This window comes from Myotis davidii, unplaced genomic scaffold, assembly GCF_000327345.1.
Source record: "Myotis davidii unplaced genomic scaffold, ASM32734v1 scaffold1314, whole genome shotgun sequence".
In the NCBI taxonomy this organism is placed as follows: domain Eukaryota; kingdom Metazoa; phylum Chordata; class Mammalia; order Chiroptera; family Vespertilionidae; genus Myotis; species Myotis davidii.
Genome location: NW_006285250.1, coordinates 162591 through 174608, shown reverse-complemented (window position 1 = coordinate 174608; position 12018 = coordinate 162591). Strand labels below are relative to the sequence as shown.

At 40.7% G+C, this 12018-nt stretch overlaps 1 protein-coding gene across 4 annotated transcripts in view; it reads right to left on the bottom strand.

The window, feature by feature from the left end:
- CHCHD3 (coiled-coil-helix-coiled-coil-helix domain containing 3) overlaps positions 1-619 on the bottom strand; it is a 262620-nt gene extending 262001 nt beyond the window's left edge. For all 4 annotated transcript variants that reach the window (XM_006755974.1, XM_006755976.1, XM_006755975.1 and 1 more), the window contains exon 1: positions 357-619. In XM_006755974.1, coding sequence (XP_006756037.1) covers positions 357-437 — 81 coding nt within the window. In that variant the 5' untranslated portion in view covers positions 438-619. The remainder of the gene's footprint in view (positions 1-356) is intronic.
- Between the last annotated feature and the right edge of the window lie 11399 nt (positions 620-12018).

Below are 12018 nucleotides of genomic sequence, written 5' to 3'. Positions count from 1 at the left end.
ATAATGCAAGCCCCATTTCACAGATTGGTACAGTGAGGCAGGGGTTTCAAATTAAGCCCCACAACGAGTGAGCAATGCAGTCAACACTATAACTATACTGCAAGCCTCTGGAGGATCTAAATCACCCTGGCACTCCCCACCCAGCAGTGCTCAGCACTTGGCACACAACCGGATCACAGCTCTGAATGAACGTCCCAGGTCTTGAAACTTCAAGCTTCTTTGCAGAACACTCGGCTTCGGACCGGACAACACTGGGGGCCAGGACGAGGGGAACTAGGCTGAGCGGGTCCCGGGAAGGTCGATGGTTTGGGGTCCGAGTCCGAGTACTGGCCCTCCGCCCGCCCACTGTCACTCACCCGGATGCCCTTCACCACGGTGATGTTCTCATTCTCGTCCGCCTCGAAGGTGACCCGGCGTGTGCTGGAGGCTCCGCCCATGGCTGCTTCTGTCCCTGCAGAGCCCTAGCGCGGACCCCCGAGCACTTCAGGCCCCACGCGCACACACGCGCGTGGACGTACCCGGACGCTTGCCTCGCACGGCGAGAGCAAGGCCACGACCCCAAGAAGCAAGGAGAAGGCGCGGGTCCTCAGCTCCCACCTCCTCCGGTCACGCTCCACAACGAAATGCCTCCGGTTGGTGGGAGATACAAACGGCCCGCCTCTACTCTGAAGGGACACCCGGATTGGTTGTTCCGGACCCGGATGCTATGGCAACAGGTGGTGTTTGACAGGGTTTCCGGAGCCCCTGGGTATAGTGGGAATTGTAGTCTCGATCTGGCGCCAGAGGTGCCGGGACAACTTGCCCGGAATCTGGAGAGTGCAAGGGGAGTGTGGCATTCTGGGAGTTGTGGTCCTCACTGCCCCAAAGGCTTCTAACGGGGCAACTTCCCAGGAAGTTCATTCTACTAGTAACTACTGTCAACATAAGAAACATCCAAACCTGTAGGAATTTTTATGACTTTATTTGAGCCAAACTGACGACAGTCGCTGGGGAGCAAAATCTCAACAGAGTGAGAACAGAGTGAGGAAATGCTCAGGAGAATGACAATTTTGCAGTTTATTTTACACATTATAATCAAAGGAGGAGGTGTAAGGAGGGTACATGAAATTCATTAGTGGTAGATTAGGGAGGTGTGAGAAAGCAAAGAGAGGAAATGTCTGGGACTGGATAATGAGTCAAATGAAGAAATAAATACTTCTTTTCGTTAGTGCATACAGGATAGTTAACATTTACAGCACATAGAGATGGTATCAGGGAACAGGGTAACATTGAGGGGTTCTGTGATCTCCTGCTCTGGTGGGAGATGGTGCCTTTAGAGGAAAAGAGAGGGATTACACTAACATTCCAAAGGTATGTTATCTTAGATACAAAAAGACAATAGGCTCAATTAAAGTAAAGATTTATCTTTGTCAAGGAAGATACTGGACTATGACATGACTATCCACCATGACTCGATTTTAGTTAAGAAGATTTACTTTCAGATCATCTTATGTGGTTACTTGAAGTCCCTGAGTTTGTGAAGTCCACCATGCAGGTCTCCCCTGAGCATATCCGGTTTAGTAAGTGTCCCACACTACTATCTTCAGTACCTTTCAACATTAAAAAGCAGTCAGCCACAACACAGCATGGCATCCTCTTCTTCCAAAGATACCACCAAAAAAGCAGTAACATTTTCCATCTCCAATTATGCGCTGATTTATTACCCCTGGAGTCTGTAGGACAGAGGCTGTTTTTTTCATCTCGGTATTCCTAATCAGTAGCAGGGTATTGGATTTATTATTGCATATCATCATTTTGTTACTTTCAACATACATGTATGCAAATTGTATCGTGCTCCTTTGCAGTTCTGAGACTACATGCTATTTTGTACGAGTTCTCAAGATGTACAATATGTTTTACCCTTTGTTCTACAGGGGAGTAAAAATCCCAGAAATGGTGTCTTTTATTTCTTTGAGACCTCCCCTCCACAAACAACACCCTTTACACTTATTACCCCAATAGTACAGCACTTCTTGGAGGTTCTACATAAAACAGGTGCTCAAGAAATTCTTACCAAAATAATCAATTACAAAGGAAAGAGTTCCTTGGGAAATACAGAGACAAAGGAACCACTATATATTTTAAATATATTTATTTCCTTATAATGTTAAATGTGTTCATTCAACCAAATACATATGATGAAGGCTAATCATGAATTATGGTGTGGTGCCTTCACTTTTTATGACACAGAAACATGTAAATGGTCTTATCAAGTAATCTAAAAGTACTTTAGAGATGCAATACAGTATTTTTAACTATAGTGGATCTTGAAAGTCCTCATCACAAGAAAAAAATTGAAACTATGTATGAGGACAGATGTTAGCTAGATCTATTGTGATGCTCATTTCACAATATATACAAGTATGGACTCATGATGTTGTATACCTGAAACTAATGTGTATCTCTCAATTATACATCAATTAAAATAAAATAAATAAAAATGCTTTAGGCCTTGGTGTGGCTCAGTTGGTTGAGCATCTTCCTGTGCACTCACAGGTCGCCATTTGGATTCCTGGTCAGGGCATGTTCTGCCCTGGCTGGTGTGCTCAGTGGTTAGACCACTGGCCCACACACCGAAGGTGTGGCCTGTGCCTTTCTTGGTCAGGGTACATACCTAGGTTGCAGGTTTGATCCCTGGTGGGGGATGGAGAGAGGGAAGCTGATTGATGTCTCTCTCTCTCTCTCTCTCTCTCTCTCTCTCTCTCTCTCTTTCTCCACCTCTCTTTTCCTCTCTCTCACAAAAATTCAATAAATACATATTTTTAAAAATTACTTTAGAATTCATAATCTATTACAACTAACAAACCACAAAGAAAAGTTCTGAGTTTTTAAAAAAAGATCTATCTTCTTATAAAAAATGCCTAATATAACAATATTGTTTTATCAATTTCAAAGTAAGGCCTACAGCCCCTCCTAAAGAAAACATGTTGCAATACCCAGAACCTATACTCTCTCTGACCACAGCTTATTAACGATCCTCTAACCAGCGGCTCTCAACCTGTGGGTCATCACTCCTTTGGGGGTTGAATGACCCTTTCACAGGGGTCACCTAAGACCATCCTGCATAGCAGATATTTACATTATGACTCATAACAGTAGCAACATTACAGTTACGAAGTAGCAACGAAAATAATTTTATGGTTGGGTCACAACATGAGGAACTGTATTTAAAGGGCCAGAAGGTTGAGAACCACTGTGTCTAACCCAAAGGCAGCATTTATTTACCAGAGAGCTATGAGCTAGAATGCAAACTTTGCCCAAACAAAAATCATAGCTAACACTTGAGCCAATCTGAGTCTCTAGGTTTTTTTTTCCCTTTTCTGTAACTCTACTTAAACTTGAAAATTTAGAACATACAAAAAGATAGGAAACAGAGAAGGTATGATACTGACTCAGAAACATGAGGCATTGTAGGAAACTAAAGATAGGTTGGAGCATAAACTGTAAGAAGAATAAAAGACTTCCATTAGAAAAGAAGTAAAATTATCTCTATTTACAGATGATGTGTCATTAAAAATAGAAAAATCCCAAGAAATCCACTAAAAAACTATTAAAGCTAATAAAAACAAGTTTAGCAAGGTGCAAGATACAAGATCAACATACAAGAATTAACTGCATTTCTATATACTAGCAATTAAAATGCCAAAATTAAACTAAGAAATTCCATTATGATAGCATAAAAGCAATTCAAATATCCATTAGCTGATGACTGTATACACAAATGTAGTATATCCAGACAATGGAATATTACTCAGCAATAAAAAAGAACAAAGTACTGACATATGCTAGAATATGGATGAACCTCAAGGATATTATGCAAAACAAAAAATAAGCCCGACACAAAAATCCACATATTGTATGATTTCATTTAGATGAAATGTTCAGAATGGGCCAATCTATAGAAAATGAAAGTAGTTTAGGCTTGCCAAGGGCAGGAAGAAGGTGAGATGAGGTGTTACTCTAATTGGCACAAGGTTTCTTTTTTTTTTAGTGGGGGATAAAAAACAGTCTACAATTAGATTATGGTGATAATTGCCTAACTCTGTAAATATACTAACACCCATTGAATTGCACACTTAAAATGAATGAACTTTTTGACATGCAAATTACATATCAATAAAGCTGTTGAGGAATGCATAGCTATCCAACCATGATAGAAATTAATTTATCATTTAATAAAGTCCAAAATAGGGTGCTTTTTTTTTTAGGAAAAGGGAAGAAAAGAAAATGTGAGAAGTTAGAGGTGCTGAAAAATAAGCCAGTGGAAAAGAAGACTAGAATAAATCAGACATTCATGAATTAGCATAGTCCTACAAGTCAAGGAGCACTGGAGTGAAGACCCACAGCTCCAGAAGCTTCCGGAATTGCCTAGAACTGAGAAAGGCCTTCCAACTGTACTTTTCATAATGGCCAGTTCTGTCAAGGCACCTCGTCTTCCTGAGGTGCAGCTGTTCTGTGTTTCCTAGGATCTGGGACACAGGTGCCCTCACTAAAGAATCTTCCTAATCACATAAGGCCGACCCCAATGTCTACAGCAATGATACAACATATTTTCTCAGTCTCCAGTCAAGAAACCAGTGCTCTAAGTAAAAAGAATGAATATCAGCAGTTAACTTTGATGCAGGGCAGAGAACTGAGCAGTAATTTGATTCTTCACAAATCTTAGTTTGGCCATTGAGCAATATTACCTTCAAACTCCTTCACCCTGAGTAATTTCATGCTGTCCCACCATGCTAGCGATTGGAATTAATGGTGCAAACAAATAAACAAATGCTTTTGCTGTTAAAATGCCAATCTTCTCCAATTTCCCCCATCCTTGAAAGAAATCCACCTAGACTTCTAAATTACTCTAACAAGCAATTCCAGAAGTCTCAAGGTAGGAAGAAGGTTTTCACTACATACTCTGTTTTTCAATCCCAACTTTTTTTAAATTTTTATTTATTGCTCTCTCTCTGTGTGTGTGTGTGTGTGTGTGTGTGTGTGTGTGAGAGAGAGAGAGAGAGAGAGAGAGAGAGAGACATAAATTTTTGTTGTTCCACTTATTTATGCATTCATTGGTTGATTCTTATATGTGCCCTGACCAGCGATTGAACCTGCAATCTTGATGTATCAGGATGATGCTCTAGCCAACTGAGCTATCTGGCTAGGGCCTCAATCCCAACATTAAATAAAAGTTTGCCAAACGCAAAATCCTTGTGATCCCCCTTCTACCCTTTTCTTCACACATCACTTGACTGTTACCTTCAAACTCCTTCACCCTGAGTAATTTCATGCTTTCCCACCATGCTAGCGAAGTGTAGGAAAAGATGTCTGAGAAGGAGGAGTAACAACAGAAAGACCATGACCTGCATGAGGAGGAACCAGGGAGGAGAGCCCTGGGTCTGGTCCCCAGCTAGAAAAGCTAACCAGTGCGTTGCTTACCCTCACCCCAGCTCTTTTCAGTAGCATTTCAACTGCACAATAGAGCCCTCTGAGCTGTGCTGAAATAGAATATAGATGTAATGATCATGCTACATGAGCTAAAAATTGGAGCACATGCTCTGACTATTACTTACGTACTTATAGAGGCAATTACATCAGTCCTTGAAATCAGGATCATCCTAGAAAATCTAGGACATATAGTTGCCATAGTTATAGCAAACGAATTAAAATCACTGACAAGTGCTCCTTATGTAGTGCACACAATCGATATAAAGATTTTCTGCAAATATGGACCAAGACATTAGACAAGCTGTAACAGGACATCGGCCTTAAAGCTTTCCCATCAATTAAGAATCATACAAAAACATTGATATCCTAAAACTGTAGTGTTGTGTGTGTGTGTGTGCGTGTGTGTGTGTGTGTACATGTGCAAATGTGCTTATTGGACATATTTTGAATATAAGAATTTTGGGCAAGATACTAGAAGATATTAAAAATCCCCAAATGTCAGGAAACAAGTCAGCAATGAATACATCATTCATAAATACCATAGAACAGTGCTACACAAATCACAGTGTCTCCTTTAGCATCTCATCACTGTCCAAGTAAAACTGTTCATTGCCCTGCCTGTGCATCTAGTAAAATCATGAGTCAGAAATTCCATGCTACAGGAACCTCTCCATCCATCTTTGACTTCCGCTTAATAGTACCCTTTGCTACTAATTTCTTGCTCACAAAAGATTGTATATTCTGGGCCACAACGTGTCATAGGATGGGCTCTGGTGACCATTCTGCTTCACAGCCATCACTTTAACCCCATGCAGCTAAAATAAATTTTACACATGAGTTATATCTTGGCAATGCGCCAAGATTTCTTGGTCCTCTGCTATTAAGATTATTTAAAGTCTCAACAAATTTATAGCAGATTTCTAAAAGGCCGTCCTCTGCCATTTCCTGGACATTCTTCTGTTACACTTCTTTCTTTTTGATTTTTTTTTTCCCTTGACACCTCATTTATTTTCTCCTTATTCTACATTCATCAGAACATGATGGCTGACATACTGAGAGCTGGTATCAGGGCAGGGAAGGAGGGATGCCAGTGAGTGGGGAAAGGTCTCTTGACAGAGGGAGAGGCCAACTCAGCCTCATTCCTGCCTCATTCTCCCAGAAGCTCTACCCGGGTCCCAGAGCCTTTGATTTCCTTCCTGTTGGATTTGGAGGGATCACCTCTGACAACCAGCACGCAAGTCAGAAAAGGCTCGTTTCTCATCGCCAATCCTTACACAGGCCCATTCTATTTGTCATCTCTCCTGAATGGCTCCTCTGGCCTTGATGAGTTTTCAAACCATTTTTCCTTGAGAGCATAGGACATTTCCCTAACCCTTTCACGATAGCCACCTGTCACGGATCTTGAGAGATTTCTGAAAGGCAGGCTGCTAGCCTCTTTACTTCCAAATAACAAATGCTCCGAATGCATCAAGGTTACATGAGCACTTCCACTGCGAGGTTGGACAAGCAGAGGAATGCCTGTTTATTGATGCGAATCGCGTGGAAAGGTATGCATTCTACACAACTGGTTCTCACTGAGTGTGTTGCCCTGTTTGGTTTCACTATTGTCCCAGCTCAGAGAGGCAGTCCAGGAGGACACTTTGTGGGCATCTCAGCTCCAGTGGGACTGTCTTACTCACGTGTTCCAGAGCACAGTGGGTCACAATCCTCAGCCTGGAACAAGAGTCTAGAGTAGACAATGCAATGCTTTCATTAGGGATCTCAGGACTTTCAAGTGGAAGTGACTGTGACAATCCCCTAATCTTCCTCTTTATTTCACAGATGAAGCTGGCACAGAGAGGCTGAGCGAGTTTCCCAAGACCACACAGCTTCATTTCAGCAGAGCCGGGGGAAATTCCAGATCTCCGGCGATGCTCTCTAGTACTCTGCCACCACCTCATGCTGCTCTCTCACAAGAAACTGCCCTCATGAGCCCTACAGACCCGAGCCCTGGTGCCCAATATGAATATTGCAGTGATTGCTAGAATCGTGGCAAATGTGATTATTAGGCAAAGATGAAAAGGGAGGCTGATCAGTGCGCTCAGGGGTTGAGCGCTGACCTATGAGCCAGGAGGTCACGGTTCGATTCCTGGGCAAAGGGCACATGCCCAGTTTCCGGCTCGGTCCTCAATGCGGGGCGTGCAGGAGGCAGCCAACCAATTATTCTCATCGTTGATGTTTCTCTCTCTCACCTTCTCCCTTCCTCTCTGAAATCAATACATTTAAAAAAGAAAACAAAAGAATATGTTGAATCTATTATAATCATTCATCTCGGAAACTGAGAAAATCAAAAGATGGAAAGAGGAACAGCGGCGCAGGTATGTCCCAGGCAGCCCCTAGTGAGGAATTCAACGCAGCCATGTGCTGAGAAAGCTCTCCCTGCCTGTACGAGCTGCCCCCCATTCTGGGTCATCCAGTTCCACGTGCAGCGACATCACCCGGGCAGCCTGAGATGGACCCTGGTGGGAGTGGTGTTACCACAGTAGAAGGCAAACACTTACAAGTCAGAGCTCTTTTACTCTTTCCTCAAGCGGATGGCTAAGCAGCAGGTTGGTGAAGAGGAGGTAAGGGTAGACCACATGGGTTGGTGCCCTGCATAGAAATGAAATGTATCTGTTCTCGGTTTCTTGGCTATTACGTCATCAGTCAGGATCGGATCCCAGTCAATCCCTCCCCCTCTGGCCTCTCTTCCTTTTTTTATGAACCATTGCTTCATTTAAATAAAAATAATTTTACCTCTTACTCTGCTTCAGTTCATATTTTAAAGCACCTCGTACAGACAGCATCTGGCATTCGATGGGGCTCAATAAATGATGATTCTGTGTTTTTCTGGTAGTGTTCATTTTATTCTGCTTGATTTAAAAAATCTCATTAGTAATATTTCTAAGTCCTGGTATTGTATTTTGTTTGTTTGTGTTTAGGTATTTACATTACTTCGATCGATTTTATTTTTAAATTCTTAATTTAGAATTCCTATTTTAAAGTATCTTATTTTTCTTAATTTTTGAGTAACTTTTAGTTACTAAAAATGACATGTGTTCATTGTATAAATGTAGATAAACAGACTACTGAAAAATAAAATCTCTCGTAAATATCCACTATCCATAAGTAACTACTAATAAGAATATACATACATTTTTTTTCTACAAAATTAATGGGATCCTAAAATTACTGTTCTTTAGCCTACTAATGATTTTGCTAAATATATTGTGATTCTCTTTTCCATGTCATTCCTTTACAACAATATTTTAATAATGATATATAGTATTCCTTCATATAATAACTCTTTATTTATCAAATTTCCCACTATTGGGCAATTAGGTTTTTTCCGCTAAGTTTTAAAACACTACTAACAATGTTTTGCTGAAGATTTTTGTAGATAATTTGTGGTGTATATTTGTGATTACCTTCCAAGGATAAAGTCCTAGCAATTAAATTACTGAGCAAAAGAGTATGCATTTAAAAAACAAATACTGTATGATTCCACTTATATGAGATAATAGAGTAGTCACATCCGTAGAGACAGGAAGTGGAATAGTGGTTGCCAGGGACTGGAGACCGAGGGAATGGGGCGGTATTGTTTAATGGGTATAAAGTTTGGTTTGTCACATGGAACAGTTCTGGAGATAAATGGTGGTGGTGATTGCACAGTGAGGTGACTGTACTTAAGTAAGACCACTGAACTATACACTTAAAACAGGATTGTGATGATAAAGTTTATGCTATATGCATTTTACAACAATTTTAAAAATTAAGAAAAAAAAGTATGTTTATTTTCAAGCTTCTCGTGTGTCTTACTAACCCCTATATGTCAAAAAAAATTTACAGTTTCACCTGTAGAATGTGAAGTGATTGTTTCCTGTACTCTGACTATACTGAATATCATTATTTTTCAAACTGTTACCAACTTGATAAATAAAAATCAATAGCACATAATTATTTTTTTAATATTTGTATTGATTTCAGAGAGATAGAAACATCAGTGATGAGAGAGAATCATTGATCAGCTGCCTCCTGCATGCCCCTTACTGGAGATCGAACTTGCAACCCAGGCATTTGCCCTGACCAGAAACTGAACCGTGACCTCTTGGTTCACAGGTCAAGACTCAAACCACTGAGCCACACTGGCCGGGCATGCATAGTTTTAATTTGCATTTATTTTAATACTTGAGAGATTGAACATTTTTGCACGTACATATTATTATTTGGATTTTTCATATGTGAATTCATGTTCTTTGTCCATTTTTCTATTGGTATGCTCATCATTTCTAAAATATTATTTTAACTGTAGTTTTTAACTTAATACTATTATCTCTAATTATAATCTTTATAACGTGTAAGTAATTATAATTCATAAAATCTTTAAAAAGTGTAAGTTTAATTATAATTTACTTTAACATTAATTGCAATTTTGTTTTAGTCTATTATGATTTTTTACTTTAAATCATTTTATATTTAGTTTTAAATATTAATTTTCAAATTTGTTCTCAAACTTTTATAATTGCTGTTATCTAATTTGAGTCTTTTAAAGTTTTTCTTCCAACCATTATCTTCTTATATAATTCTTCGTTTTATCCCCTTCTCCTTATTTCTCTTGAAAATCATATTTTCTGCTTTTAATGATCTTTGTAATGATTATATGACGATTCAGAGGAGATACAGGACCCGCAATAGTTCAGATGGGGTGAGCCCATGTTATTCCAGGGAGTTCTGAAGTCTTCCTCTCCCAGCCGCCCTGAGGTTACTCTTCTGTAGAAGAAATGGACTTTTTCCTTCCCAGGTTGGTTCCTCATCCCTCAGGACCCATAGAACAATGCTTCTGACCACAGTATCAACCATGCGTGCTTCTGCAGCTTCCCGACCTGCACTGCAGAGCTATAAGTCAACATGTGGGATTCCTGGCACACGCAGCAACCAGATCTGGGCAAGCTGTGCCAACCAGGCCCCATGAGGAAGGCAGAGAGGTAGGCAGGAGATCACACCCATGGAAGTCCCCTCAACGACTGCCTCTCTCCTGATGGAGGTGAGAAGCCAGAGGGGTTGTACCCCTGGAATAGCACCCACTCTCCTTCCTTGACTCTGAAGGTGGGGGTTGTGTCTCATTCAGCCCATCTGGAGTCCCTAGCCTTGGATGTGTGTTCTTTAAATGATTAATAGTGTGAAACGAGTAATTCTCTTTCTTCAAGAGCTAGCATAATGCCATGGAGGCAGAAATCGTAGGTACTAGCCTCAACTTAGTATTAGTAACGTGAGACCTAAGGTGGAGCCTTTGATACAACAGTTAGTTTCTTTAATTCTTGCATTTTTAAATCTCTCATAGGTAATAATACCTACCTATTTGACCCTATAAGGGTAATATAAAATAGCCTTAGAAATGGTTATAAAGATTTCAGGAGAATTTTTAATTATTTAATTATTTAATATATATTAAAAAGTAGTTTGCTCTAACCAGTTTGGCTCAGTGGATAGAGCGTCGGCCTGCGGACTGAAGGGTCCCCGGTTCGATTCCAGTCAAGGGCACATACCTCGGTTGCAGGCTCCCAGCCCTGGTTGGGGGCATGTGGGAGGCAACCAATCAATGTGTCTCTCTCACATCAGTGCTTCTCTCTGTCTCTCCCTCTCCTTTCCACTGTCTCTAAAAAAATCAATGACAAAAATGTCCCCATGTGAGGATTTAAAAAAAAGTTTGGAAAAACTTAATAGAAAAAAAAAGATTAAAATATGTGTTTACATGTCCTTTTATCCTTGCTCTTGTCCAATAGGATACATGCTTGGCTTTTCACTCAGCAGCCCTCTTTTCCTTTTTCTTCATCGCCACCCCTGGCCAGAGAGGGTCACCCAGTGGAGGCAGAGGCCTGAGAATGGGTGCTCTCTGCTGGAAGGGCCTGGTTGACTCCAAGAGAGACCAGCAGCAGAGGGAGAGGCGGGGTTGGGAAGAGAGGAGGAGAGCCTCACGGACAGCGGGAGTGAGCTATATGTATATACAGCTCACAGGAACACACAGGCACAATGAGTGGCCAGATTATTATGACCACGTGACGTTTGTAAGAAAATTAGCTATAATTTCGAGCTGAGGTTGCTAGAAGGCCAGACCATTATAAATAAGGAAGCAGGTTGTTTACCACGACAGTAGAAGTGATTTTTTTCTGAAGATATGGGTAAACAACACAATTTAACAGCCTTTGAATGTGGGAGATATATATACATATACTGAGTGGCCAGAGTATTATGACCACCTGACAAATTTGTAGGCAAATTAGCTATAATTTCGCGCTGAAGTTCCTAGAGGGCCAGACCATTATAAATAGGGAAGCAGGTTGTTTACCACAACAGAAGTGATTTTTTTTTCTGAAGACATGGGTAAACAACACGATTTAACAGCCTTTGAACATGGGATATATACATATATATATATACTAAGTGGCCCAATTATTATGACCACCTGACATTTATAGGCAAATTTGCCGTACACTGCATCGTATGGGCTATGGAAGCCGAAGGCCTGTTTGA